The 24,769-nt window shown below is 49.8% G+C and overlaps 2 protein-coding genes across 7 annotated transcripts; both read left to right on the top strand.

The window, feature by feature from the left end:
- The first annotated feature begins 4,283 nt into the window (after positions 1-4,283).
- CNBP (CCHC-type zinc finger nucleic acid binding protein) lies at positions 4,284-13,396 on the top strand. 4 transcript variants are annotated; one of them, XM_066195276.1, is made up of 5 exons: positions 4,284-4,404; positions 10,633-10,752; positions 11,003-11,098; positions 11,273-11,474; positions 12,335-13,396. In XM_066195276.1, exons 2-5 carry the CDS (start codon positions 10,650-10,652, stop codon positions 12,450-12,452), a joined length of 519 nt encoding a protein of 172 aa, XP_066051373.1. In that variant the 5' UTR covers positions 4,284-4,404; positions 10,633-10,649; the 3' UTR covers positions 12,453-13,396. The 4 variants fall into 4 exon arrangements, with proteins under 4 accessions (XP_066051373.1, XP_066051375.1, XP_066051374.1 ...); XM_066195278.1 differs by having other exon boundaries at positions 4,285-4,404; positions 11,006-11,098; XM_066195277.1 differs by having other exon boundaries at positions 4,288-4,404; positions 11,276-11,474.
- A 1,185-nt stretch (positions 13,397-14,581) lies between these two features.
- On the top strand, positions 14,582-22,920 carry ISY1 (ISY1 splicing factor homolog). 3 transcript variants are annotated; one of them, XM_066195554.1, is made up of 11 exons: positions 14,582-14,644; positions 15,441-15,463; positions 16,115-16,166; positions 17,017-17,082; positions 17,511-17,553; positions 17,721-17,833; positions 18,005-18,122; positions 18,787-18,909; positions 20,688-20,791; positions 21,784-21,870; positions 22,163-22,920. In XM_066195554.1, exons 1-11 carry the CDS (start codon positions 14,642-14,644, stop codon positions 22,268-22,270), a joined length of 840 nt encoding a protein of 279 aa, XP_066051651.1. In that variant the 5' UTR covers positions 14,582-14,641; the 3' UTR covers positions 22,271-22,920. The 3 variants fall into 3 exon arrangements, with proteins under 3 accessions (XP_066051651.1, XP_066051652.1, XP_066051650.1); XM_066195555.1 differs by lacking the exon at positions 14,582-14,644 and adding an exon at positions 15,119-15,143; XM_066195553.1 differs by lacking the exon at positions 14,582-14,644 and adding an exon at positions 15,166-15,178.
- The last annotated feature ends 1,849 nt before the right edge of the window (positions 22,921-24,769 follow it).

Below are 24,769 nucleotides of genomic sequence, written 5' to 3'. Positions count from 1 at the left end.
CTTCCCAGAGTTAACTGGAACAGCCATGAGGGGATGGCCCCTCAACAAGGTAAAGCCTTTGGTGTCCAGGTACAGTTGCTCGATGTCAAACATACACTGAGAAAAGATGGGCTGGTTATGAATCTCAAGTGGAGGCTCCAAAATCCAAATTTGACCCAGCCTAGTGGAGTGTCCAGCAAAAAGAAGGTTTAGTTGTGGGCTCTGATCCTCCTCTGGAGTCCCAGCTCAGGAGTTGCCCTGTCAGAGTAGAGAGAACGGCACAAGATTCAACTGGTGTCATCAACATCATGGAATGCCTGGGCTCATCGGGTACAATCATGTTAAATTAATAAGTGATATTTTTTACTGGGTTTGCAATAAACACTGCATAGAGATTTTTGGTCCCTGATTCCTCCTCAGGAAAACTCAAATGTTGGAATCACTGGTGTAAGTGGCTGGGAGCCGTGTGAGAAGCATTTGAAGCAGGGAGGAGCCGGGTCTGCAGATTGACTGCGGCAGATGCCTGAGGCCAGACAGCTGATAACAGAGCCAGGGAGCCGCTGCACTCCGGGGACAATCCAGCACCTCCTGACCGGGGCTCCACATTGTCCCGGATAACCCCGGGGCACTGCTCAGAAATAGAAGCAGCGGAATGACCAAACCTGCCCCTTTAGTCGAATCTGCCATTTTAGAGGGACACCAAAACTCCATCAACACTGCGCACACAAACGTCTCCGCAGTTCTCACAGGACAGTGCCTCTGGCACTCCAGGTTTTGGAGGTTATCCTAAAATATTTGGGGTGTGTGTGATGTCAGAGGCATCCTGCAGCAGAGGTCTTTGCACAACATCAAATGCTGCTGTGATTTTTAACACTGTAGTCAGCATAACGGCCACAGCATTGGGCTCAGTGCCGAACTGCCCCTGTGGCCAAAGGAAATGACACCTCGAAGGTGGGCACAGTGTTAAAAAAACTATTCCAAACAGCTGGCACCCGGCAGGTTATTCCACAGGGTGTTTTAAAAATAACAGCACAAGGAGGTTTGTGTGTCCTAGCCATGCCACAGAGTATGCTTTGGAGGATATTTTATTGAGACACGTGCCTCAGCCTGTGCCACATTGGTTATGTCCGTGTGGCCTCACGGTGACTTCACTTGCACTTTTCCCTTCCCATCCTCATGGGACACCAATCTGCTGCTCCAGGAGTTCTGAGGGACCCCCCTTGTACCATGTAAGCTGTGGCTCCTTATTCCACAGGACTTCCCGAATAACTGATTTCAATCTCTTTAGAGAAATAGAGGGATGATTGTGGAGCTGCAGTTCTTAGTTAGCAAAGGAAGTTCTTCTTGCCCGATTCTAAATGTGGATATCTGTGCAACAGTCATGAGCTAACTCATCACTCTCGTATTATCATATACACTAAATATGTAATTATTGGAAATCTCATCACTAATTATAACAAATCAAAATGGACTAAGCATCTGGAATCAGTATGATTGCTTCTCCTCAACCAGACTAATTTTGCCCTAGAACACTGTATATAGCTAATTTAGCATAGACACACTCTCAAGAAAAAGAATCAGCCAGCAATTGGAACAGTTCTCTACCCACAGCTCCAACCACTCCAAGGAAAACAACGCAACAACGTGGGCTGCAGAACGTGAATTGTTGTTTAATTTGGTCTTAAAATGATTTGGCTCTTTGTCCAACACTCCTAAGAACTGTCTGTGTTAGGAAAGGTAGACTGCTGAACCAACAGATTACCTTCAGCTGGGAAGGCCCTGGCGCACCTCTGAGCACAGCTATTTGCAAATGGCTTTTGAGCTTTGGGATTCTTGGGGCAGACGCTGGACCTGACATAAAATTGCATTTTCCTTGTGTGCAAGAAATGCAGAGCCTTTGTACTTCCACCTTGTTTTCTGTCTCTTTTGTTTTCTCTAGGAAGTACTGAGCCAGGAATAGATGTCCTGCTCCTCACTTTTGTTCTCTAACTGCAAGACTATCCTTTGCTTAAGTATCAAAGAGAAGCTTGCAAAATAAGAAATACAATTTTTATGAAGATACAACAAGCCAAATTAATTCTTGAAGCAAGAACACAAACTAAATGCTGTTGAAAGACTCTCTTACTATCTGCTGGAGGAGAATTCCCTCCATTATAATGAAACATAGCTAAAAATATCCTGTGTTATAAGAACACTGGAGCTGAATGTGAGGCAGTACACTTAGAGAGGATGATTAATTGATGTGTCACCAGCAGTAACACTTCTTGAGTAAAGCATTTTCACTCACTGTTGCACCCTGGTTCCACTTCAACTAAGGGAGAGTCCAGGGGATGGTTTGAAGTTCTTTTAGATAAAGAGTTTTGATTTGCTCAGGGCAATTTATCAGCTGTATCAGTCACAAAAGCTTTTTATGACAGCAAGTCAACAGACGCCACCAAGATTAAGCTTGGAGTTTCCTAGGCTCATGGAGAATCCCAGAAGCACAACCAGCAGAACACGAGGAGAAGTTAGAGAAGTTTTACTACAAGAGGCATGTCAGTCTGAAATTCCTGAGTCCTATGACAAAGACTCAGAGAGAAGAAAGGTTTTATTACTTCAGAAAAAGTAAAGATTTGATGAAAAAGTGATATGATTTTGTTTCTGCAGCCTTTGTGTGTGACATTGATTTGTTGGTTTTTTTCATGCAGTGAAAAAAATGATGATTTATAAGCTCTGAGCACTTCCTTAGCTCCACACGCTATTTTTCTTCCCTTTATCACCTGGAAACAGCAATAATTGATTGAAACGAAAAGTGGGACTACTTGTGAACAGGATTGTAATGTATCCAAGGCAACCAAAGGCCATGAAAATTATGCTGGACTAGGACAGTAGAGATTTTATAAGTAATTAATGGGGAGAAATGTTGTAACTGGGGGAAATGTTATTATGAGTTCAAAGCCCATTGGCAACGCTGATGTTTTACTGAGAGGCTCATCCCGTTTTCACAGCTCGGGATGGGTTTAGCTCTGTAGGAAATACAGCATGTTATAAACCACACTACACACACACGCAAGCATAGCACTCAAAGCACAAATAAACCCAAGTCCATCTTAAATGAGCTGCACTTAACAGGAAGGAAAAGACACACGTTGTTACTCATAGTCTAATTAAAGAAACTTAACAGTGCTATAATATTAGATTTACAGCTTGAGGAAAGGTCAATCCAAAGTGTCTCCACGATCTGCCTGTCACACATTTCATTCCCGAGCCCGGGGACTCGGTGGGGGCTTCTTGTACCTGATGAGCAGGAAGGGGAAGACATTTAAACAAAAGGATGACAACTAATTGTGGGTAACACCTGGTGCGTTTTACTCGCTGCACTATCCACGTACGAGTGCAGTTTGGGGCAATAACCGGCCACTGATTCATTTACAAACTTCCCAGGCAAAAAGCAGATTTATGCAAAACACCCTCAGAACGCTGAACTCAGCGGTGACGTTACTTTTGAGTTTCGCGTACGCACAAAGACCGAGAGCAAATTCTTTTCAGCAAGTCGAAAAACTGCGGAGCGCTGAGGGGAGCGCTGAGGGGAGCCCGGAGCCCGCCCGGCCCCGCGTCCTCCATTTGCTGCGCCGCGCCCGCGCCCCGCCAAGATGGCGGCGGCGCCTGAGGGCCGCCTGAGGGCGGCATGCGGCCCCTGCCCGAGCCCAGGGCCGCTCCAGCCGCGACCCGCACCGCGGGCTGTGCCTGGCCGTGTCCGGGCAGGGCGGCGCGGGGAGCGGGGCGGAGGTTAAGGGAGTCCCGCCTGGCGGAGGCTGCCGGGGCGGCGGCAAGCCCCGGACAGGTCTCGCAGGGGCGTGGGGCGTTTTCCCCCGGAGGCGCTGGGCTGCCCGGCTCGGCGCGGGAATCTGTGCGGGACAGAGGAGCGGGGCTGAGAGCGGCTCCTCGGTACAACATGGAGTCACCGGAGGGGCTAGGCCGGGCCGGGCAGGGCAGCGACAGGCAGGGAGCCAAGCGGGCAAGGGGCTCTGACGCTCCCGCCAGCCACCCGGGTGCGTGCGGTACCGGCCGCCGCTGCTGCGCCGTGCCCAGGCCGCGCTGTACGCGCCGCGGGCAGGAGCGGGCGATGAATCACGGCGAAACAGCGCGAAGCGAGTGCCGCCATGGCCGCCCCGCCCGCCCCCGGCCAGCGCGCGGGAGGCGCGCCCCGCCCACCCTCCGGCCGCCGCGGTTGGGTGTCCCCGGCCGCCGCTCCCATTGGCCGCCCCTCAGCGCCCCTCTGCGCCGATTGGCCGAGGCGGGCTCCGGTGAGCCGTGCGCACAGCGGCGGGGCGGGCTGAGCCGTGGGGCCGTGTGCACACCGCGTGTGGCGCAGGCAGCGGGACCGGCGGGGCCGAGCGGAGCTGAGTCGTGCGGGGGCCGCGGCCGCAGGGAACCGGACCGCAGGTACCGCCGGGAGGCCGCGAGGGAACCGCAGGGGAGCGGCCGGGGCTCCTGCGGGGCTCCGAGGCGGCAGCGAGGGCACTGCGCGGGACGGTGATGGCGCTGGCGCACTCCGGCCTAGCGCGCGGGAAAGTCCGGCCGGGCGGGCGCCGGCGCCATTCCCGGCCCTGTGGCGCGCCGGGGAGGCCCGAAGGCCGCTAGAGCCGTGAGGGCCGCGGGCCTGGAGAGGGCGGCGGGCGGCGGCGGGTGAGTCAGGTCTGGGTTCCGGGAGCGCCCAAGGAGCCTGCGCCGCTCGGGGGAGGGAGGCCGGGGCGCCGGCCGAGGGGGGAGCCGCTCCGCTGGGCCCGGGCGCGCCCCGGGGGGGTTTTCACGCTCGGTTTCTGGGCCGGGGGCGATGGGCGGCGGGGCCGGGCAGCGCTGCACGTGGTCGCCTGGGCGTGGGGAGGGGGAGCCCCGCCGGCCCGCCCGCCCGTGAGCCAGCGAGTTTGGAGTGAAGAACGTCCTGGGAGTCTGGGGGCTACGGAGAACGGACTGGAATTAAATCCTTTCTTCACTAAATTGTTTTTTCTTTTTTTTTTCTTTTTTTTTTTTTTTAAATAATTGAATTTTGAGTGCCCGCTAAACTCCTGTCGGCGGGGCCGCGGCCCGCGCACCACGTGGGCCCCCACGTGTGGGGCGCTGCCGGAGACCAGAGGGTCGAGGTGTCGCAACTGTTCGCTCCGACCACAGGCACGGATGGTGGCCTGCTCTAAATCCAAATGTGACCTATAAATGGATAGGAAAAACAGCCCGTGCCATCTGCAGATCGCGGCCTGTGGGGCGGCCTTTTATTTGAGTTCTTGTCGGGCGTAGTTCTCAAGTAACCGCTGTTAGTAATTTAGGAGCCAGCATTGTCACAGGGATTTATTAAACCTAATAGTGAGTTGTGATTTCCTGTGTACACTCAACGTGATCCCATTGCCACGCAGCATTGGGGTTGCCGAGTCCGTGTTTCCTTCTTCAGTGCAGACTTGCCCAGAGAAGCAATCCTGCACCCGTCATCAAAGTGAGGAGGTTAAATAAGTTCACTAGGGCTGTGCATCAGTCCTGAGAGTTACAGGTTTAACCTGCCATTTAAACTGACTTTGTTCGTGTCTGGGCTAAATGTTATGCTTATAGGCTCACATGTTGCTCGTGGTGTTTCATAATTCCGTACACACAGACATGAAAATGAAAGGGGAAGATGGTAAAATGTGCATGTTTCTTCAGTAAGGGTTTATCCCTTTCCCCATTAACTAGTATGGATAGGCAGGAAGTGCTACTGAGTCACTCCTTGATGAACTTTTGTTCTCTTTCTGGTTTGTGTCAACAGAGATATCCAAGAATTACCTGGCTAAGTAGAGTCATGATGTCCTTTTGTCCTGGTTTCTGCCCCCTCTTGAGTCTTAGTTAATGTTCAGCAGTCCTGTGTCAGCTTGGCTGTGAAATGAATGTATCGAGGGGTCCCAAGTAGAGTGTAGGGATTGGCTGCTTACTTCAGCAGGTTTCCTCCAAGTTTAAAACGAGTTTATTTCAGAATTGGGATGTTGTTACCTGCTGGTCAGAGCACTTAATTTTGTGTTATTTTGCTAATGAGAACAGAAGAGGGAGACAGGAACAGCATTAACTCTGCTGTAGCAGGCTTTCAGGTCACCATGTGAAATTACCTGCTAAATACTCAGTGGCTTTGCTGACACTCACGTGTCCTGGGTTCAAGAATTCTTACAACATATTGCTTGGGTAATAAAAACTCCTCACAGATGGTATTTCTTGTAAAATGACTAATGTTTTGACTTCTCTTTTGAAACAAAATGCTGGATTGTGATTAGCAGGTGGCTTTTGTGCCTCTGCAGTGCCTCAGAGGCCGGCAGAGCTGCACTTCCTGGCACGTCGGGGTTTCATCATCCTCAGCCCTTGTCCAATTCAGGTGTGGTGCTGCGGGTTGTCCCAGCAGCCTGGGAGGGCCCTGCTGATTTCCCAAGGTGTGCCCCTGACAGAGCTGCCCCTGCAGGGCTTTGCCTGTGCTGGCTGCAGCAGTGCCTTTATCTGCTCTGTCCTTTGGCTGAAGGAGTGAAGTCCTGCTGGGACCGCCTGCAAGTGCTCTTTGTAGGTCAGAAGAGGCACTGAAGTAGAGTGAAGAGAGCTGCTCCTGTTCTCTTGGATCCTCAGGAGCTGCTGGTATCCAGAAGAATCCTGAGTAATCTCAGAGGTGAAGTTCAGTTTCCTTTTTACTGTGAGGAGCCCAGGTTAATTGTATTTTAGTTTGTTAAAGCAGCTTCTTTGGAGGGCATCTAGGCTAAAAGCCATAAAATGAAGAGTGTTAACAGTGGAGCTTTGTGCAGTTTTTTACATCAGCAGGTCTAGAAGGGCTACTAAAACAGGGTTGAATATTGCTGAATGTCGTGCATAAAGGCTGGAGATTAATAGCACCTCTCCTGTTCTAAGAGTCTTGAATATGTTTTAACTGCAAAGCCACAGAAGGACACAGTCTTTCCCTTCAGAGTGTGAGACAGAAAATGTCTTGTGTCAGAGGTGTCTCCTGCAACTGGGAGGATCACCAGGAAACTCCCACTTCGAGGTTTGATGCTCAAGTTTCACTCAGAAACTTCAGATGTGACCTGGGAAAGTGCTGTGGTGGCACAGGGATCTTTGTCATCCCTCCCTGCTGTTTGGGGACTGATGTATGGCCATCACACAGAACAAGGTCTAAAAATTCATTCTTAATAATGTTCCAGCTTCCAGCTGCAGTTATTTAGGAGGAGTTCAGGACAATGACTGCCTTCTCCCTTTTCCAGAAAGGTGAGGTTTGAGGTGAGAAGTCCAGAAGCTCAAGTCCAGCTGTGCTGAGTTTTGGGAGCTAATCCAGGGGGCAGTGCCTTGCTATATCTTGCAGAATTTGACCTGTCTCAGAAATGCTAGATGAGGCTGGAGTTGTAATTTGTTTTCCATTCCTACTTTTCCTGCCCTGGTGAGGTAAAAATCTGGTTTTGGTGTGTAAGAAGGGAGGGGACGATGACACATGGACAGACAGGACAGGCTGCTTTGTGAAACACATCTGAGCTGAGGAAAACAGTGATAGCTGTGACTGAAAACTTTCCAAGAAGACTGAGGTAGCTTTCTTGCAGAAGGCTCACTTAAGGTGGCCTTAATAGATAAAAGGAGCTGCTGGAAACTTGCCTGTGATGACAAATTGGAGGAATATTGACTAACAGAGAAGTGTTTGAACTTGGGTGGTTTTTACTGTGCTCATTTTTTTTCGCTTGGAAGTAACTGAAAACTGTAATGGTGTCCAGAGTGCTTGGAGGCTCTCCATTTAAGGACTTGTCTTCTGAACCAGCCTTTTCTGGATGTTGCTCCTTGAAAGGTGGCTCTTGGCTCTCTATGAAAACTAAATCCTGAGGGTTCACAGTGCTGGGGAATTGTGTGCTGTGTCAGGCTTGTTGGGATGCAGGCAGGTAAAAGCAATGTCAGCTGCAGCCACCTCACTGGTGAACCCCTTGACAGTTCCAGAGTCTTTACAGGAAGGATGGAGAAGTTTAACATAAAAATACTGGTGAAGAGAAACCTGGTGGCAAACAGTTTGGATGTGTTTAAGGTGTCTGAGGATGGAGCAGCATACTTTGTAATCCCATTTGTGTGGCAGCTGTGACCTTCCACTGCTCTTGAGCTCGGGGGGAAAGGGGCCTCTGAAGAGAGAGATTTTTAAATGAATCTCAGTCATGAAGGATTCTTGCACAGAGACTGGTGTTTGAGTTCAGATTTCTGCTTCAGTTTGGGTAATCCTTACAAATTTTCTGTATGGCAGAGGAAGAGAAACTCAGTGTTTTGCTTCTGAAGGGGCAGTTAAAAAGGAAAAAAACTCTGATTCAGATATAAAACTTCTCTTTTGACATTCCTTTGGGGCAGTGAGGAGTGAGCTTCTGTCCCTCATGCAGCTCCTGACCCAGACTGGCAGAAGGACAGACTAGCTGTAGGTTGCCATTAATCTCGGTGTAAAAGCTGCCCCGACGTGTATCTGGAGCAGGTGTGGCTCCCCTGTCAGACATTTCCCCGAGTGGTTGTGTGGGTGCTCCCTGTGGGCACTGCCAGCAGGGCTCAGCCCTGTCCCCTCCTGCTGGAGGCTCGGCTTCATGCCTGGGTGTGAAGTCTCTTCAGCTAGTGCTGCTGTTCTCCTCTTTTTAATAGATTTTATGTTGCCATTTGATAATGCTTTAATTTGAGGACTGTTAACAAGAGTTGTAATGAAGGGAAGAATATATGTCTAAAATTCAGAGAGCCCATCTTGCCTCTCTGGCACATGAAAAGCAGCATCCCCTGTGGTGGCTGAGCCCAGCTCCTGCCGTTGGTGTGCCTGTGTTTTCCCTGTTCTGCAGTGTCAACACGGTTGCTATGAAAACAGGATAAACAATGGCCCAGGGAGTGCCAGCTGCTGCCAGCAGAGCAGGCAGTGCTCAGCCCTGGCAGTCCTCAGGAGAGGCTGGAAATCTTGAACACTGAAATGAAGCAGAAAAGACTGAGTTATGTGTGAAATCAAGTGACTCAAGTGCTCCAACAGCCAGTTGTTTTAACTTTTTTTAGATGTGTCTAAAGTCTTCTTGGAGCTTTTCACTCCAGAACTTCATTTTGAGGGCAAAAACCATTGTCTGGTCCAGCTGGAAGATAGAAATGGGATTACAGAAATGACATGCTAGAGTTTGTACCTCTGGTATTTTAAATTGTCAGCCATTTACTGTGGTTGGAATAACCACTTCTGTGCAGAAGGCCATCTGAGAGAGGAACTGTTTTGAGGGAGGAGTGGATAAAAAACCACAGTAAATTTCTGAAACACTGAGGTACTTTGGAAATAGCTAAATAACAATTCATGTTTAGATGCACACTCTGTAGGAGCTAAATGTCAGGATGCTAATTCTGGTTCCTTCTGGAGGTCATGTGTTGTTCTACTGCTCCTGTAGTGGCTTTCCTCAAGACTCAACTTGTGGGATGTTCCTGTGGTCTGGGAGGAGGGGAACCCTTCTGTAACATGAATAAACTGCAGGGTTACAGGGGGATTACCTTGAAGGGGGGATCAGGTAAACTGCCAAACATGCCAGATACTAATTCTTCTGTTGGGTAAAGAATAATGAATTGAGAGAGAGTATGTGAGGTATTTAAACTTCAGCAGGCTTCATCAAAACAAAGCTTGACATGCATATTTTTAGACCAGTGTACTTTAAATGTGTCTTCAAGCACGCTTTAAAAAAGACTCCGTTTAAATGTGTAACTTCCTTGTTCTTTTCTTTCTGGCTCTGGAAGTGTTGTGTGAGTGTTGTGCAGCTCAGGGAGTGTGGCAGTGTGAGCGCACTGTGGAACCTGCCCCGTCCACTGTGGGCTGTGCAGGCTGGCTCTGCCCATGCAGTGTTGCCCTCCATTCCAGTGGGCAGAGCAGGGATCCTGCTGTCACAGCTGCCTGTCTCATGCTTCCACAGGATTCTAAGGATGCTTTGCCCAGTTGGCAAGTGTCTGCTGTCTTAACAGCTCCAAACATTTTCTTTCATGTATACCTGGAGTGGAATATGCATCCTGAGCTATAAGTTAATTACAAGTTACAGTTTTGCTTTTCAGAGTTAAACTGCTGTTTGGGTCATAAAAGGCCTAAAATCTTCAACTGTCAAGCTAAAGGACCTTTGAATGCTTTAGGTTTAATGCTGCCTATTCTTACACTTGGCTTCCAGTCAATAGAGGTAGTAGCTGCCAGGCAGGTCCTTCAGGAGAAAATGGAACAACTACCAGGTGGATACTACTTGCAGAGATTAAGTAACTGGCTTTTGAGTTTAACTCGCAGCAATATGGAAGAAAGTGCTTTACTGAAAGGGATAATGGCATTAAAGCTACTGCTACAGTAGTTACAGGGACTTCCTTCTCTTTTTCCCTTTCTGTGAACATTTTGTAAGTTGCCAAAGTAAAGGGTGACTACAGAATAATGAGAGGAAAAGTTACATAGCACACTGTCTGTTCAAAGCTGTCTTACTCAAAGCAAAGTGGAGGCAAACTTTTATCCTTTGCAGTGGTTTCAGTAGTCATGATCAGATACTGTACAAGAAAGTACTGACTTGCTGGAAGTCCTGTATGGTTTGCATTGCCTTTGCTGAGGGGCTGGGAAACCTCTAAATCTCTCATTTTAATGTAGCCTTTGGCTGGGGGAGCAGAAGGTGCTTAGAAATGTTTGTTGTTCAGACAGGTGATCTGCAGCCATGAGCAGCAACGAGTGCTTCAAGTGTGGCCGTACTGGGCACTGGGCCCGGGAGTGCCCCACCGGGATGGGCCGTGGCCGTGGCATGAGGAGCCGTGGCAGAGGTGAGTGCTGCCTGTGCACGGCACACAGAGCTGCCTGCTCTGCACTGAGGGAAACAGGCTCTGGCAGACCCCAGGGGAGAGCTTGACACTCAAATTGGTAATAAGAACCAGGGAAATTAATCTCTACCTAAGAGTTTGGCCAGGGGCTCTGAGAGTGAAGCTGGCTTGTCAGTTCAGTTTGTGATTGATTCTTAAAAGTATTCTGAACTCAATACTTACGCCTGTTTTTTTCTCTTCTCCCCATTTCAAGCAGGCTTCCAGTTCATGTCTTCGTCTCTGCCAGATATCTGTTACCGCTGTGGTGAATCTGGCCATCTTGCCAAGGACTGTGACCTTCAGGAGGATGGTAAGTATCACTAAATATTCCAGCTCTTCAGTGCCACGGGCAGAGCTCTGTGCCTGAAGAGAAGGGTGCTGGCATTCCCTGGGAGCAAGCCGTGCATGTGCCCTACTCACAGCATGCTGCCCCTCACGCTACCAAGGTTTTATAGTCTTGTTTGGTATGTTTTTCTTATTGTGGAAGCCTGCTATAACTGCGGTAGAGGTGGCCACATTGCGAAGGACTGCAAGGAGCCCAAGAGGGAGAGGGAGCAGTGCTGCTACAACTGTGGCAAGCCCGGCCACCTGGCCCGCGACTGCGACCACGCAGACGAGCAGAAGTGCTATTCTTGTGGAGAGTTCGGGCACATTCAAAAAGACTGCACCAAAGTGAAATGCTATAGGTAAGGAGGCAGCTGTGTGCTGGATGCATTCTCTCTGGTTTTGGTTAGGAAATACAGTTTGTTTGAACACTCACCCTCTGTTGCTCAAAACTAAGGCTTAAACGCTTATTAGCAAGGTGGAGTACAGATTCCAGGATGTGTCTCTAGATGGCCACCCAGTGCCATCACACACCCAGGTGTTATTTGAGCTGTACAGAAGGGCTCGTGTCCTTTGCCGTAGGTAGCAGGAGGCACGTGGCTGTAGCACAGAGTTGGGTACCCTGTGTCTTCTGCCAGAGCTAACAAACCCCAGCTGTCCTGCCCAGCTGACTGGCACAGCCAGCCCCTGCAGGAACACACTGAAGATGCTTTGCTTATGGGAACAGTGAATAGAAGTGGGTGTTAAATTGGTTTGAAATGCCATCTTCAGAGTGCTGTCTGGTTTTTGAATGCAGGCATATACCAGAAACAGCACGTTCCTGAGAGCAGGATTCTTCACCCCCACCAACATTCCCTTCTGTGGAGGAAGGAGAGAGAACATGGTGTATTGGAGTTAAAACTAATTATTCTCAAAGCAAGGCTAAACTGCAAGCATAAGCATTGGGAACAGGCAAAACCCAGGAAACAACTGGGAAAAAACCCTGCAAAACACACAAAGCTGATGTAGAGTGATTCTGGCATGTACAGTGATTAATGTGAGTTGATCATTTGGGAGCAGTTCATGGCTCTGCTGAAAACAAATTTGCCTCGTGTCAGAATTCCAGAACAGAAGCCTTGAATGCAGGACTAGTGTTGCATGAAACCGAAGCAGACAGTGTCCTGGACAGAGTAGAGTTGCTCCTGTGAGTGTTGTGGCTCTGACACAAGCTTTGCTTTTGCAGGTGTGGTGAAACTGGCCATGTAGCCATCAACTGCAGCAAGACCAGCGAAGTCAACTGCTACCGCTGCGGCGAGTCAGGGCACCTTGCACGGGAATGCACAATTGAAGCTACAGCCTAATTATTTTCCTTTGTCGCCCCTCCTTTTTCTGGTTGATGGTTGTATTATTTTTCTCTGAATCCTCTTCACTGGCCAAAGGTTGGCAGATAGAGGCTACTCCCAGGCCAGTGAGCTTTACTTGCCGTGTAAAAGGAGGAAAGGGGTGGAAAAATCAACTTTCTGCATTTAACTACAAAAATGTTTATGTTTAGTTTGGTAGAGGTGTTATGTATAATGCTTTGTTAAAGAACCCCCTTTCCGTGCCACTGGTGAATAGGGATTGATGAGTGGGAAGAGTTGAGTCAGACCAGCAAAAACCCTCTCTGGGTTACAGGGAAGTGATCCTATGCAGGAGGAAAGAAATTCTGGAAGTGTCTAAACTTCCTCATAACTTTTATTTTATTACAATGGCCTTGGATTGTCTGACCTCAGTAGCTGTTAACACCAAGTGATATCTGCATCAGGCCCTACCTAGAGCATATAGCTGAGTGGGAGTAAACAAACAAAGATGCACATGCCTGTTAATGGCCATGAGAGAGAGAGAGAGAAATCTGAAATAAATCTAAAAGTAACAGTGATTCAGTCAGTGAATGTTAATGTTGGAGATACAGAACGCAATGGGAAGCTTTTGAATAAATATCTCAAAGTCAATCTGAAACCCAGACATCAGTGCTCATAGCATAAACAATTTGGAGCTATTCAGGAGTTGCAAATAAATGCATTTTCACAGAAATCAAGATGTTATTTTTGTATACTATATCACTTAGACAACTGAGTTTCATTTGCTTGTAATCGGTTTTTAAAGTAAGATGGTAAGAGCAATTGAAGTCCTAGAACATAGAAAATGTAATTTTAAACTATCAATAAAGCTGGAGGAGGAAGGGGAGTTTGGCTAAAGTTCCTTTTGTTTATTTTTGGTTTTCCTGTACACAGTGCAAAACAACATATTAAAAGGGGTATGTGGAGGTTCAGCTTGGCCTTTTCTTTTGTACTGTCTCACGTTCAGGTCCTGTCTGCACACGTTCATGGGAGGGGGCTCTGGATGGGGGGCTGGCTACATCTGTGCTGCTGCAGGTCAAGCATTTAATGGCAAAGCCATCAAAGGAGGAGGTTGCTGGAGGTGCAGGGAGTTGCAAACTGGCTCTGTCAGTTCTGTGCAGCAGTGTTTGAGCTTTCACAGTGGCACCGAGAGCTGCAGGGATCTGCCCTTGCCCTGTCCCTCGTGGTTGTGCTGTGCTGGGTCACTGAGGGTCAGTGACCAGCTGGGAAAGGAGCTGACCAACGGTGGATCTGCACGTCCACTCAGTCAATAAAGCCTTGGTGTGCGGGAGCTCTTGGCTGGCCAGTGCTTCACCCTAGGGCAGGACTGGAGAAGGGCTGTCCTGATGTCTGTGTGGAGGGTGGGCTTTGCCTGGATGCCTCTGAGCTGCTGGCTGTGCTCGAGCTCTGCCAGCTCCGGTGGAATCTGCAGCTGGGGGAGGGATGGTGTGCTGGACTCGGCTTGTGTAAGGAGATTTAAAAGCTGAGGAACAGCAGGCTGGAAGTTCCAGAAGGAGAAAATTACTTCAAAAGGAGACTTCTCTTCCTTGGTCATCCTTCTGTGAGAAAATTTGTCCTGCTGTTCATAGTCAGTTTTTCCTAAGTGAACAGGAGCTTGGACAAGCAAGTGGATTTCATGCATTGTGGCCTATGGAAAAAACCAATTCTTCATGTTTCATGTTGATTTGTTTGTCATTAATACTGAGGCATCTCTTCATTCGTTATGGCAAACTCAAGTGGTTACGGAGGAGGACTGTTCATCGGGAACTGAGTGACAGGACAAGGGGAATGGATACAAACTGAAAGCGGGCAAATTCAGATGTTAGAAGGAGCTTTGCTTGTGAGGGTGGGGGGGGCCCTGGCACAGGGTGCCCGGAGAAGCTGTGGTTGTCCCTGGGTCGCTGGCAGTGTCGCCGGCCAGGTCGGCCGGGGCTGTGAGCAGTGTCCGTGCCCCGGCAGCGGTGGCACCGCAGGGTCCCCTCGCTCCCGGCCCCTCCACGTGTCCCCGCCAGCTGCAGGAACGCGCATGCGCCGCGCGGGGTCACCGCATCCTGCCCGAGCGGGGCGCGCAGGCGCGTTGGGGAGCGGGGCCGCGTTCACTTCCGGGGCGGGGAGCGGCTGCGGCGCGGCGCGTTCGGCGGGACTGAGGGGCTGCGGGGCACGGCGGGACCATGGTGAGTGCGGGTCTGAGGGGCTGCGGGGCACGGCGGGACCATGGTGAGTGCGGGGCTGAGGGGCTGCGGGGCACGGCGGGACCATGGTGAGTGCGGGTCTGAGGGGCTGCGGGGCACGGCGGGACCATGGTGAGTGCGGGGCTGAGGGGCTGCGGGGCACGGCGGGACCATGGTGAGTGCGGGTCTGAGGGGCTGCGGGGCACGGCGGGACCATGGTGAGTGCGGGGCTCAGGGGCACGGCGGGACCATGGTGAGTGCGGGTCTGAGGGGCTGCGGGGCACGGCGGGACCATGGTGAGTGCGGGGCTGAGGGGCTGCGGGGCACGGCGGGACCATGGTGAGTGCGGGGCTGAGGGACTGAGGGGCACGGCGGGCCATGGTGAGTGCGGGGCTGCGGGGCACGGCGGGACCATGGTGAGTGCGGGGCTGAGGGGCTGCGGGGCACGGCGGGACCATGGTGAGTGCGGGGCTGAGGGGCTGCGGGGCACGGCGGGACCATGGTGAGTGCGGGGCTGAGGGGCACGGCGGGACCATGGTGAGTGCGGGGCTGAGGGGCACGGCGGGCCATGGTGAGTGCGGGGCTGCGGGGCACGGCGGGCCATGGTGAGTGCGGGGCTGAGGGGCTGCGGGGCACGGCGGGCCATGGTGAGTGCGGGGCTGAGGCGCCGCTGGGCACTTGTTGTCCCCTGGTGCCCCTGCGCGGCGAGGGGCTCGGAGGGGAGCGGCCGCAGGCTGGGGCCGCTGGAGGCGGGGAGCACGCCGGGGCTAACCGGGGCTGCTCTGTTTGTGTCTTGCAGGCTCGGAACGCGGAGAAGGCCATGTGAGTGCGGCGGGGGCACGGCAGCGCGGGCACCGCTCCAGCCCTGGGTCACCTCGGTTGAGGCTCGACCTGGGCTCACACATCCGTGGCTGCTGGACCTGACTGTACCTATCTCAGACACCTGTGCCTGCTGGCCGTGCCTGGCTGGCCCATAGGACCCGCTGTTCTGCCTCTTTTAAGCATCCACAGTTTAATGATGCTTTTGGGTACTCAGCTGTACATGTGCTGGCCCAGAGGCAGTGGGAGTTGGAGGGCACACGTGTCCCTCCCTGGTGCTGTGGAGCTCCTGTAGCTGTGCTGGGTGGCTCGGTGCACAAGAGACCCTGCAGCAGTGTGCTTGTCCCCCTGCAGGCTGGGGAATAAATACACTGAAATGTGTTGTAAAGGACCCTTGTGGTTTTAGGCAGTTCCCGTTTTGGGAACAGAGATGCCAGGCCAGATAGGAGGAATCAGTCAGCATTGCTTTACTTGAGAAATGAACCACTGAGGACTTCTAGTGCTGCAAAGTAATTAGCTGGAAGCCCTGGATTGTCAGTGAATGTGTTCAGGCCTTTGTTTTCTACAGACTGTAATTAACTCCATAATCAACATCCAGACCAATACTTGTTCCTGTTGGAATTTGCCAAAGTAAATCTGCTTTCTTCTCTTTAGGACGGCCTTGGCAAGATTTCGGCAAGCCCAGCTTGAGGAAGGAAAAGTCAAGGTGAGATGTGAAATCCCTGGAGGTTTGGTAGCTCAAGTCAGGGGGGATGGCAGGCCTTGTTCAGAGCCCACGTGTTCTGTGCTTGACTCCAGTTGGGAAGAAAATATTTCAGCTGGCTGTATTTCACACTCACAGGAAAATTCTCCACTACAGTTTCTCCAAACCTTTTATGCTTTTCTGTTTCATATTGCATATTATGCAGAGGAAAGGGGTTTAATGCTTTTTAATAAAAGGTGGAGCTTTAAGTAAAAAGGTGGAGCCTTTTAATAAAAGGTGAAGCTGTGGGGAAAGAGACAAAATGACTACACACAAAACCCTAGAAGCACGATGATGCATTAGTTTGTGTAAGCAAGGAATGTGAAGAAGGTTGAGAAGAAGATACTCTCTATAAACTGAAAAAAATAACATTATTTAGTAGTAGCAGTTGAGAAAAGCTTAACCTTAGGAGGTGATGTGTGCTGAAAATGATGAAACTGTCCTGAATGGAACATTTGCTGTATTGGAGAGAATTATGGGGTGTTTTGGAAAAAAAAACCAAACAAACAAAAAAAAACAAACCAAAAAAACCCACCAAAAAAACAACCCAAACGAAACAAACAAACAAACAAAAAAACAGGTGAAATATTTTGGTTTGGATAAAGTGTATTTAAGTAGATTTTTATAGTCTGTGATAGTTTAATTTGTCAGGGCTGTAAATCATTATTGTTCTCCACTTACTAAAAATCCATGGGAGCAGAAGGCCCTGGAGCTTGGTAGCATAATTTGGCATTAATGGGGCAGTAAAGCCTGTGTGAAATGCTGTGTGTCAGTGCTCAGCTGAATTTGTTGTGTGTGGTTTTCTGTCTCACAGGAGAGAAGGCCTTTCCTTGCATCAGAGTGTAATGAGCTGCCCAAAGCTGAGAAATGGAGGAGACAGGTAATGTCAACCTGTGGATTTTCTCATTTATAGGAGGTAGAACTTTACAGTTCCTGTTTAGACAGCCGGCTTACAGGGGGGTTTTTCCACACTTGGCAGCATCCTGGCAGTTAAATCACAGAACATTTTCTAAGATTATACAGCTGTGTTTAAAGTAGCTCCTACCATGTCACCTTGCCCCAGGGCCATGTCCAGCTGAGTCCTGAACATCTTCAGGGATTTAGATTCCGGGGGTTTGGGGCTGCTGTTCCAGTGTTTGATTATCTTCCTAATGATTTCTCTCCCCTTGAATTTAATCAGAATTTCTCCAGTTTCAACTTGTGTTTTATTGCTACTTGTCCTGTTGCCATGCACTTCTCAATCTGGCTCTGTCTTCTCTGTTCCCCCCACTAATTTAGAAATTAATTTCTTTGTTCTTATTTGACTAGATCATTGGGGAGATTTCCAAGAAAGTGGCACAGATCCAAAATGGTAAGATTTGTCTAACTATGTTTTATTTTTTTGAATATCCAGTCATGAGCAGTTACAGTAAAAATCCCATTTCATGTGAACTGTGCTGTTTCCATTGCATAAATTCTGAAATCCCTCAGGTATTCCTGTGAGCTGCCTGATTCATTGGTTTTTTTCCTCTCTAACAGCTGGATTGGGTGAATTCAGAATTCGGGACCTGAATGATGAAATAAATAAACTTCTGAGGGAGAAAGGACACTGGGAATACAGAATAAAGGAGCTAGGAGGTCCTGATTATGCTGTAAGTATGGAATGTGTTGTACTACATGGTTACAAGTGAAGTGACTGCTGAGAAAAATAGGTAACAATATGTAACATGGATGGCTTGGCCAGTGTGATTTTTATTCAGCCCCTAAAATGTTTGACTCTGTTAGAAGAAACTTTTAAACTACTAATTCTGTCTATTTTCCAGAGGATTGGCCCGAAAATGTTAGATCATGAAGGGAAAGAAGTTCCAGGAAACAGAGGCTACAAATACTTTGGCGCTGCAAAGGATTTGCCAGGAGTTAGAGAACTTTTCGAAAAGGAACGTAAGTAAAGAGCAGCTCTTCCCAGACGTGAATCTGTGCAGGGCAGTATCTTGAGTAAAATGCTGTTGTAGTTTGTGGGGAGTGCTGGTAACAGCATTTCTGAGTGTCTTAGGTCAGCTTAGTGAAACACTGAGCACAGGTAATTAATTAAATGCTAAGAGCACCTTTGGCTGTTTGCAATTAAGGAAATATAGAAAGGAGTAAACTGGTTTCTACTGGGAATTCCAAATGGTAAGGACTGATGTCCTACAGAAACTTCCCAGCATAAACTTTATTGAGAAGTTGTAAATAGTACTCAGAGTTCAGGACTAGAAAAAAAGGGAGAAAAAGGGAAAGTTGGGTTGAAAGTTGGGTTGAACGTCATTTTAGAAGCAGGGATGAGTTTTCATAGCAAAAAACTGCGTGTAAAGGGATGAAACTTTGTCATGGAATGAGTGGGAATTGCTTGGGCCTCCAAGTGAGGCACAGACAAATTACGGGAAGTACTCCAGGATGTGGGGAAGCTTTGGGTCCTGTACTGGAACTGGTTTGTGCAGGCCAGAGGGTGACACCAGCAGCTCCATCATGCTGGGTGTTGGCTGGTGCAGGGCAGCTGTGGGGACAGGCTGGGGACACTCAGCAGGCTGGGGAGGTGACCTGGAGGGTGACAATGGTGTCCCTGCAGCCCTGCCACCCCCACGGAAGACTCGGGCTGAGCTTATGAAGGACATCGATGCCGAGTACTACGGCTATAGGGATGAGGATGATGGCATCCTGGAGCCCCTGGAGCAGGAGCATGAGAAGAAAGGTATGTGAGATTGCAGACCTGCACAGGGCACCCAGGAAGGGCTGGTGATGGACTCGGAGCTGGCAGACTTTTTCTGTCACATGGGTATCCAAATAAATCATTTCAGGAAGGAAATGCTAAAAGGCATTTTTAGCTTTGACTTTCATCTTTACTGCTATAAAAGATTTCATATTTTAGCAAGTCATTCACTGCCAAAGCAAAAAGTCCTTCCCCCCCTGCTTTTTCCTGCTTAAGAATGTAGAAGAGTTGGTTGCAGCAAGATCTGTGGAACCCAAGCTGTTCCCTCCCTTGTGAAATTGACCCTGCCATCTGTTTCCTGTCTCACCTCATTATTTATTTATCCATAAACATAGCTGGTTACTTTTCTGCCAGATTAGAGGGGCCTGCTGGAAACCCTGCAGTCTAGGTGGGCTCTGTTAATTTAGCCATATCATCTCTCTTGGAATTTTAACACTTTCTGAATATTTTTTCCTTTGGAACTTAGTTTTTCGCAATAGAAAATATTTATCCTGGGTCTGCTCACAGAGATTTCTGGCATTGCTTCTACTGGCTTCCCTGGGGAAGACACCAGGATTATGACTCTTAATTCCTGAAACTCTCTTTGGAATTCAGCACTGTGTGGCATTTTTTGGGATTTATGTAGCTACAATCAAGAGGGCACAGACTACTTTTAAGTTTCCTAAATAGTTCTCTTGGTGCTTCTGCTGAGCACTGGCTGATCCTCACAGTTATCCCTTCTCCATGGGTGAGGCATTCACAGAATTCAGGATCATGCCTTGTTGGTTGGATGGTGGGGCAGGGAGGAAGGGAGGCTGGAGGAAATCCTCACTTACCAGTGTCCTGCAGCAGAGTCAGGAGCCCCAAACCCTGGGAAGGGGAGGTGGCTGCAGGCACCGGATAGTGCAGGAAGGGAAGTTGTGTGGTGAGAGCCCAACAGCTCCCGCTCATCCTGCACATGCTGCTTGTCTGGGACCTTGCAGTTTTTACCTTGCTAAGCCAAGTTTTTCTGAAATAAAGTATTGAGAAAACTTCTTAAACTGGGGTTCCTTTTCTATTAGGGAGTCACACACAAACCATGTGCCACTGGTTAGGTCTTGCTCTCTCAGGGGGACAGTTTTAGATGTGTGACCTCTGAGAGCCTGGGGAATGCCTGCTGGCCCCTGTGGCTCTGGGCTTTTCCTCCTGCCACGATGCATTAATCTGGCACCTCTGTAGGATCTTAAGCACTGGCTGTGTCACTGATTAAGCTTCTTAAAACTTGTTTTAGTGCTCTTATTGTCACTCTGCTGTAATAGAGATGCAGCAGCCCTGGCAGCAAGGTACAGAACTGGGATTGTGCTCCAAAATAAGAGAAATGCCCTCTGAGATGGAACAAGAGATTTCTGTGTGTGGTCGGTGTAAGGAGCATAATCATGTTTAATTAACCACAGGGTGATCAGCATCCCTATAGCTGCTGACAGGCTACAGAGCTGTAAGAGCCACTTAGGCTGCTCATGTGACCCTGCTCTCAGGTCAGAAAATAGGTTGGTGTTTATCTGTGACATGTAGAGTCTAAAATGTACCCATATGAAGGCATTAGCAAGTACCACACTGTGACAGTATGTCAGCATACACTGATACATTTTATTGCATACTACATCGAGGTTCATACTACATCAGTGTGTTACTGATGTAGAGGATTTAGGCAAGAAGTTTAAGCATTGGAAAAGCTCTGGCAATAAGAGCATGCTGCTGGGACTGGCTCTCAGCCACACTTGCCCTTTTCCTGTGCTCCCCAGTTATAGCAGAAGCAGTGGAAAAATGGAAGATGGAGAGAGAAGCCCGACTTGCAAGGGGTGAGGAGGAGGAGGAAGAAAACATCTATGCTGTCCACGAGGAAGAGGTAGGGCATGGCTCAGGTGTTGTCACTTTTCATGTGTCTTCTGTGCTCCTTTCCTGAACATGGTGTTACCCTGCCAAGGACTTGTGTGCTGCTGTCCTGCCCCTCTCCACAGTTTAGTACCAATCAGAAGTAGGGAGTGCTCTTGGCCCAAGTTCAGGGAGTGCTGGAGGCTGGCAGGAGAGGACAGACCTTTCGCTGGAGTGAGAAGCACCTTGCTGTGATTTAAGTGGCACTGTTTTTGTCAGGGGGTGTGTTGGTAACACTGCTCAGTCTGGCTCCTGAGTACAACCTGCCTCAGTGACAGCACAAGCAGCTTTGGGGGCAGGATGATGTCACACTGCCACTGTATGAAAACCCAGGGGCTGCAGGGCCTAGCTCACACCTGCATCATGATGCAGCAGGGCTTTGCTGGTGCTGCTGCCACTGCTGTCACTGCTCTTGTTTCTCCTCCCTGCTCCCAGTGAGATCTGGAGAAGGGTGCTGGAAACAAGTTCTCATTTCTCAGTCTGTATCTAAGTGGGTTAAGCGGAAGAATAAAAAGGAAGAATCCATCAGGTGGAGTTGGTGGCTCCTCCAGTACCTGTTTTATTTGTATTACCCCATGGTTCATGAGCCCAGCTCTTAGGTGTGGACCAAAGCAGTACAGAGCTGTACAGGGAAGCGGTACCTGTATTTTTAAAGCACTTGCTGTATTCCTGCTTAGCTGGCTCCTCTTCTGTTCACAGCTTTGCTGTGGCAGCCAGAGTTATGGAAGGGGAGGAAATCCAGCTTTACATTCATGCCCATGGCACAGCAGAGCAAAGGCTATGTGAGAAATGGAAGCAGTCATGCTGAAAACGTCAAGGAGCAGGATCTGCATGTGATCCTTGTGTTCCTTTGGTGCTGGCTCCTCTTCACTCATTCCTGTGTTTGTCATGTTGACCATGCTTTGTTCCTTCTGGCAAAGCAAGTGAAAAAGAAAATAAACTCGATGCGATTTTTTCACTTTTTAGTCTGATGAGGAAGGTGGCAAGGAGAGAGAAGGTGAAGATGGCCAACAGAAATTTATTGCACATGTTCCAGTGCCGACTCAACAGGAGGTAAGGCATAACAGCACTCAGCTGCAGAGATGCACACTGGCTTTTGCAGGACACATCTTAATTGACATCAGGTCATCAGTAAAAGTGCTCTAAATTAATGATTTCTGTGACTTGACCCTGCAGCTGTTTAATCCTCTTGCAAATGCCATAACCCTTTTTAACCTGAGAATTTCCAAAACCTTCCTAAGTATTCCATAAATTGCGAGGTGTTGTGCTGAGCATCTCAGCATTTCACATGCTGAGCTTTCAGCATCTCAGCTGAGCTGAATCCACCCTGCTTTTATCTCTGCAGATCGAGGAGGCTCTTGTACGAAGAAAGAAGATGGAGCTGCTCCAGAAGTACGCCAGTGAAACCCTCCTAGCACAGAGTGAGGAGGCAAAGACACTTTTAGGATTGTAACATTGCACCAGTGTCCTGGTTTGTGTGTAATCCCTCTGAAAGCAACAGGTTCCTAAGTTCTGGTAGCTGTGGGTTTGAGCTCTGAAAGTTCCTTTGGATGTGGAGCAAACTGCTGGAGTGACAGTGTGATGTGCAGAAGGAGAAATGATCATTCTTGTACTCCAGTGCTGGAAAAGGTCAAACCTTGGTGAGCTTGTCTCTGCATCTAACTGCTGTCTTCAGTGCTTTCAGTTTGGGAGAGGGTCTGTGCAGTGGGGCCTCTTACAGATAGAACCACACCCAGTGAGCTCCTAAATCCTGGACCCCATGGTGTTCCTGCCATCCTGTCTGCTCTGTCCTGGCTGTAAGCGTGCACATCTTCTCGTGCTGGGTTTTGTTGAGCTGAGAAGTAACTTACACTGTTACACCTGCTCAGTTTACCAGAATAACCTGGAACCTGTCTAGAGATGCCTTGAAGGCAGATCTTTTGAGGGACTTTGGAGGAGATTTGATTCTTTCTAAACCACATGCAATGTCTAAAACCTGTTACCCTTTTTTTGTGGTTTGTAACTGTACCTGAATGAACTGCTTAAATGCTGGATATTCCAGCAGCTACTGTAAAAAACTTTGCAATACCTTGTTTAAATATTTTTATTAAAACGTATTTACAACCTGATGTCTGTTTTATTCTAGCACAGAGGATTGTGATGATGGCTGCCCTAATGGTAACCAAAGATTGGGATCATAGACAGCCATCCCTGTGGGGATTTTGATCTCTGCATCCCCTGCTGCTCTAGGTTTGTGAATCCTGGGACAAGAGACAAGGTAGAGCCTGGTTTCTCTGTAGCTCTGTGGAGCATTTTTGAGCAGAGTGCCCTTGGCTGCATCTGAGGGAACAAATTGCAGAGTAATGATTTGCCACAGTGGCCTATAGCAAAATTCCCATGTCCTGCCAGGATGGGGAATTGCTGGTGGAGTCAGGGTGGGGAAGCTGCTGTGGCCACAGCCAGGAAACTCATCCTGTTTGTCCTGGAGAACTGAGCAGTGGGCAGGCTCTGCCTCAGCTCTGGGATGTGTGTGTGGTGCCAGGTTTACGGCTCATACCATCTCTGGAATGCCTCAGCCCTGAACGCATCCAGGGTATAAAACAAGTTCTTTATGTCCTCTTACATGTCTGCTTCAGAAGTTCTGCCCCGTGTGTGATCCTGGCTTGAACACCAAGGGGATAAACTCTCTGATTGTTCTGTCTGCTGCATCGGTTTGGGCCTGCTTTTGTCTCCTACAATTGCATTTGTGTGTTTCATTTAATGCCAGCCACATCAGTGATGCAGATGGAAACCACCTTCCTTTTTCTGTCTCCTGATGAGTGCAGTGCGGCTGCTGAAGGATCAGTTTCTCCTTGCAGTCAGAGGGGTGGTGAGGAATGTTTGTTGGCAGCACTAGGAAATAAGTGGATTTCCGTAATCTGCATTAGAAGATGAGCAAGATAAACAGAGACAGCTTTGCAGAGTATCCATTAACTAATGGATGTATCACTTAGAAGTCTAGCTGCAGGGACTGTGGTGTTTGTGCATGATAGGCTTTTTCCCAAAAAATGAATCACAGAATGGGGTCGGGCTGGAAGTGACCACTGTGGGAAATCTGGTCCAGCCTCCCTGCTCGGGCAGGACCATCCCAGAGCACAGGGCACAGGATTTGTCCCAACAGTTCCAGGGCAGCTCCAGTGAGACAACTCCACACCCTCTCTGGACAGTCTGTTCCAGTGCTCAGTCACTGCACAGGGCAGAAGTTCTTCCTGGGCATCAGTCCCTGCCCATTCCTTGTGTCCAAATGGTTGACACCACCAAGCGGAGCCTGCTCCATCCTCTTGGCTCCCCTCTCAGGCTCCCTCAGCCTTTCCTCCTGAGAGAGATGCTCCAGTCCCTGCTCCCCTTGGCCAGGCACAACCAGACAGAATGTTTCTTCTACTTCGTTACTAAATTAAAAAACAGCTATCTCCTCGGTGGGAATGTTGTACTGACTGCTCCTCGCACCGGTGCTCCGGAGGGGCCGAGCCTCGGGGGGCTGGCCGGGCGCGGAGGAGCTCTGGCCGGGCGCGGAGAAGCTCTGCGGGAGCGGAGGAGCTCTGCGGGAGCGGAGCAGCTCTGGCAAGGCGCGGAGGAGCTCTGGCCGGGCGCGGAGGAGCTCTGGCCGGGCGCGGAGCAGCTCTGGCCGGGCGCGGAGCAGCTCTGGCCGGGCGCGGAGGAGCTCTGGCCGGGCGCGGAGGAGCTCTGGCCGGGAGCGGAGGAGCTCTGGCCGGGAGCGGAGGAGCTCTGGCCGGGCGCGGAGGAGCTCTGGCCGGGCGCGGAGCAGCTCTGGCCGGGCGCGGAGGAGCTCTGGCCGGGCGCGGAGCAGCTCTGGCCGGGCGCGGAGGAGCTCTGGCCGGGCGCGGAGGAGCTCTGGCCGGGCGCGGAGGAGCTCTGGCCGGGCGCGGAGGAGCTCTGGCCGGGCGCGGAGGAGCTCTGGCCGGGAGCGGAGAAG

This window comes from Chamaea fasciata, unplaced genomic scaffold (assembly GCF_029207755.1).
Source record: "Chamaea fasciata isolate MVZ Bird 193981 ecotype frontalis unplaced genomic scaffold, bChaFas1.0.hap1 SCAF_13, whole genome shotgun sequence".
In the NCBI taxonomy this organism is placed as follows: Eukaryota; Metazoa; Chordata; class Aves; order Passeriformes; family Sylviidae; genus Chamaea; species Chamaea fasciata.
This window is presented reverse-complemented; position numbering and strand designations above follow the sequence as displayed.

Bases quoted from the DNA above. Each gene is read 5' to 3' on its own strand.
- CNBP (XM_066195276.1), top strand. From the start codon at position 10,650: ATGAGCAGCAACGAGTGCTTCAAGTGTGGCCGTACTGGGCACTGGGCC. The intron at 10,753-11,002 runs GTGAGTGCTGCC...CCCCATTTCAAG, and splicing joins CATGAGGAGCCGTGGCAGAG to CAGGCTTCCAGTTCATGTCT. The intron at 11,475-12,334 runs GTAAGGAGGCAG...TTGCTTTTGCAG, and splicing joins ACCAAAGTGAAATGCTATAG to GTGTGGTGAAACTGGCCATG.
- ISY1 (XM_066195554.1), top strand. The intron at 17,083-17,510 runs GTAATGTCAACC...TTATTTGACTAG, and splicing joins CTGAGAAATGGAGGAGACAG to ATCATTGGGGAGATTTCCAA. The intron at 18,123-18,786 runs GTAAGTAAAGAG...GTGTCCCTGCAG, and splicing joins AGAACTTTTCGAAAAGGAAC to CCCTGCCACCCCCACGGAAG.